Here is a 2,706-nt window from a genome sequence, read left to right on the forward strand (position 1 = left end):
GAGTGCTTAGTCGTTCCGCCTCTCCCCCAGCAGGGAGCAACATACCTCTGATAGTCCTTAAATAACAGTCCACTGTAGCTGTATAGGATCGGTTACTCCACAGGAACACATCAATATCCAAAAAGGTGGCCAATCTTAGTTCAGTGCCATGTTATTGAAGGCCATTAAAGATTGACCAAACCTTACAAATGCAGTCTCATTGACTGGAAGGCTTAAAGCCTTTTGACGGAAACTGGAATGAGTACATGCATTGTTGCTCAGCCCGCTGCCTTCCACAGTACAACAATCAAAGTATGACACAAGTAGTTTCAACAGCAAGCAAAACAGTGCGTTTAGTTTTTTTTTTTAGTTTTATTTGTTTTAGTACAACAGTTCAAGTCAACTAGCCACTGTATCTATTGAGATGCCGAAGTGTATTGCTCTTTTGCATTCCATGTGTAGGGCCCCTGTTCAGTGATGTTCCAGATGACATCCATTTACATGCCTGGCATGTTCATTCACAGCTATACAGCAAGAAGTCATGTGCTTTGAAGACAACTCCATGTTACAAAAGCGAAGAATCAGCAGCGGCACAAAACATGATCTGCAAGAGCACACCAGCAGAGTCTGGGTAGCAAAGCTGCACTAAACACCTGCATGTATAACAGCCAACGCCTTGATCAAACCTTGTGCTACTTTTATTTTATTTTTTTTAAATATACAGTAAGTGCCGAGAACAGGTGTGGTTCACAGGAACATTTTCAAAACGCACTATGAAATAGGCAGGGATTAAAGACCTATGCATAGAAACATGCTTCCTCAAAAAGGATAAGTACACACTGCTAATTTTCAAAAAGGGCAGAAGCTGCACTGACAAGCTACATATCAAATGGATTAGACTCAACAAAAGGGGGGGGGGGGGGGGTGATCCACACGTAAAACCAGCGCAAGTACACTTATAGCAGGAGAATTGAAAAAATTCACAAAGTGGAACTTGTATTTCTTATTTCAAAAAGGTGGGTAGTGAACACAACAAAAATACTGGCTGAACAAAAAATAAATCAATCTTTGGATACGTAAAAAACCCTATACAATCCCCCGTTTGTAACTTTCAGTCTTCCGAAGTGCCCTCTTTGGTTTCCTTGTTCTTTCGCACCTCCTCCAACTTCTTGTCCTGTTAAAGAACAGAAAAAAAATGAAGGGTTAACTTCCAACATCCCGGTGGTAAAAAAGGTTAAGTTCATCCATTTAACATGGACTGAAACACTGACCTTCTCCTTGAATTTCTCATTCATCGCTGCCATAAGTGCTGTGCGGTTCTCTTTGTTGGCCTCCATCTTTTGATTGAGCTTCTCTTCTGCCATCTTACTGAAGTTGTTGTTCTCCTCCATAGCTTTCTGGAGCACTTCCTTTTCATGCTCACGCTTCTCAGCTAAGTGCTTCAGAACCTCGGCTTCATGGTTCTGAAAAAGGATGGTAAAAAAAAGAAATATATATATATATATATATATATATATATATATATATATATTAGAATGTTAGCTCCAGCACATTTTCATTTCTCCGCCCAACATCCACCACAAGCACTCAGAGTTCATCAGCATTTAACAGACTAAAATGGGTTTCAGATTTAAACAGCTCATATTTAAGATGTATATTCATGTATGTTTACATCTCTAGGACACTCTGGGCTCAAGGTTTATTACAGTGAGTGCATTTTTACTTTGCGCCTCTCCTCCGCAGCGTCCAGCTTCCTCTGAATTTCCTCCAATGAGACGTCCTTCTTCTTGGGAGGAGACAGGGGGAAGTCGCCCTTGGCATCTGGGGCAGGAGTGGCCAGGATGACCTCAAAGGCTTGGCCAGAGGCGCGCTTGTCAAGCTCCTTGACCTGGATATCTGAACACACAGAAAAAAAGGTAAAGCAACACTCCAGCAATAATTTACATTAAAATCTTAATTTTAAGATATAAATTCACCTTCAGAGGCTGCCATTTTAAGAGTGCGCTGCAGGTCAATTTACCTGAAGGGGAAATATAAGAAAAAGTCAGATTAATGCGATTGTGAGCCATTGTCTGATGAGTTCATATCAGCAGATGGCTCTAAAATGAGTGACCTCTAGCGGATGTTTCACCGTCTCCATCTAAATAAGCCGAGGCACAGTGGCAACACCCCATGGCCGTCTTCAGCACTGCAAGCAACCACCGCCCATCGATCCACACAACAACGGCGCCGGCGTTCAATGACTGCATGTGATCCACACACGCACCATTGTTTGTTTTAACTCGTGGCATCAACGATATTCGGATCAATCTGTGAGCACTTGAACCGCTTCGTCAGACGAAGGGTGTGTGTGTGTGTGTGTGTGTGGGGGGGGGGGGTTAAAAGCCTACCTACCGCCGCGTTAATTGTTAAAGAACGACATCAGCCACATTGTGTTGAAACAAAAAGGCTGTGATCAGGGTGGGCACGGCAGGCAGCGGCAGGTGCAGACGGGCCTGGACTCGGCCTGCTGAACAGCCCAATACACAGCATCCCCGATGAGATTAGTGAGCACATCCGAGGGAAAAGAGGGAAATGATCATCAGGGAGCACCTGTTCCTTGCACCATGTGTTGGAGCCGCAAGGGGTGGGCTGAACATGCGGAGGGACCACGCAAGGCGAGCCCGCATAGCTGGATGATTGTAATGCCAGTAATATCATATATATATATATCAATATATAATTCAC

General features: G+C 43.6%; 1 protein-coding gene across 1 annotated transcript; it reads right to left on the minus strand.

The window, feature by feature from the left end:
• Nucleotides 1–346: 346 nt before the first annotated feature.
• Nucleotides 347–1,975, minus strand: LOC139298726 (stathmin-like). Its single transcript, XM_070921455.1, has 4 exons — nt 1,956–1,975; nt 1,703–1,875; nt 1,251–1,442; nt 347–1,153 (listed from the first exon to the last, which is right to left on the minus strand). Exons 1-4 carry the CDS (start codon nt 1,969–1,971, stop codon nt 1,091–1,093), a joined length of 444 nt encoding a protein of 147 aa, XP_070777556.1. The 5' UTR covers nt 1,972–1,975; the 3' UTR covers nt 347–1,090.
• Between the last annotated feature and the right edge of the window lie 731 nt (nt 1,976–2,706).

This window comes from Enoplosus armatus, chromosome 16 (assembly GCF_043641665.1).
Source record: "Enoplosus armatus isolate fEnoArm2 chromosome 16, fEnoArm2.hap1, whole genome shotgun sequence".
Lineage (NCBI taxonomy): Eukaryota > Metazoa > Chordata > Actinopteri > Centrarchiformes > Enoplosidae > Enoplosus > Enoplosus armatus.

Coding starts and splice junctions, on each gene's coding strand:
- LOC139298726 (XM_070921455.1), bottom strand. Junction 1,443..1,702: donor CTGCGGAGGAGAGGCGCAAA/GTAAAAATGCAC, acceptor ATCCTTTTTCAG/AACCATGAAGCCGAGGTTCT. Junction 1,154..1,250: donor ATGAGAAATTCAAGGAGAAG/GTCAGTGTTTCA, acceptor GTTCTTTAACAG/GACAAGAAGTTGGAGGAGGT.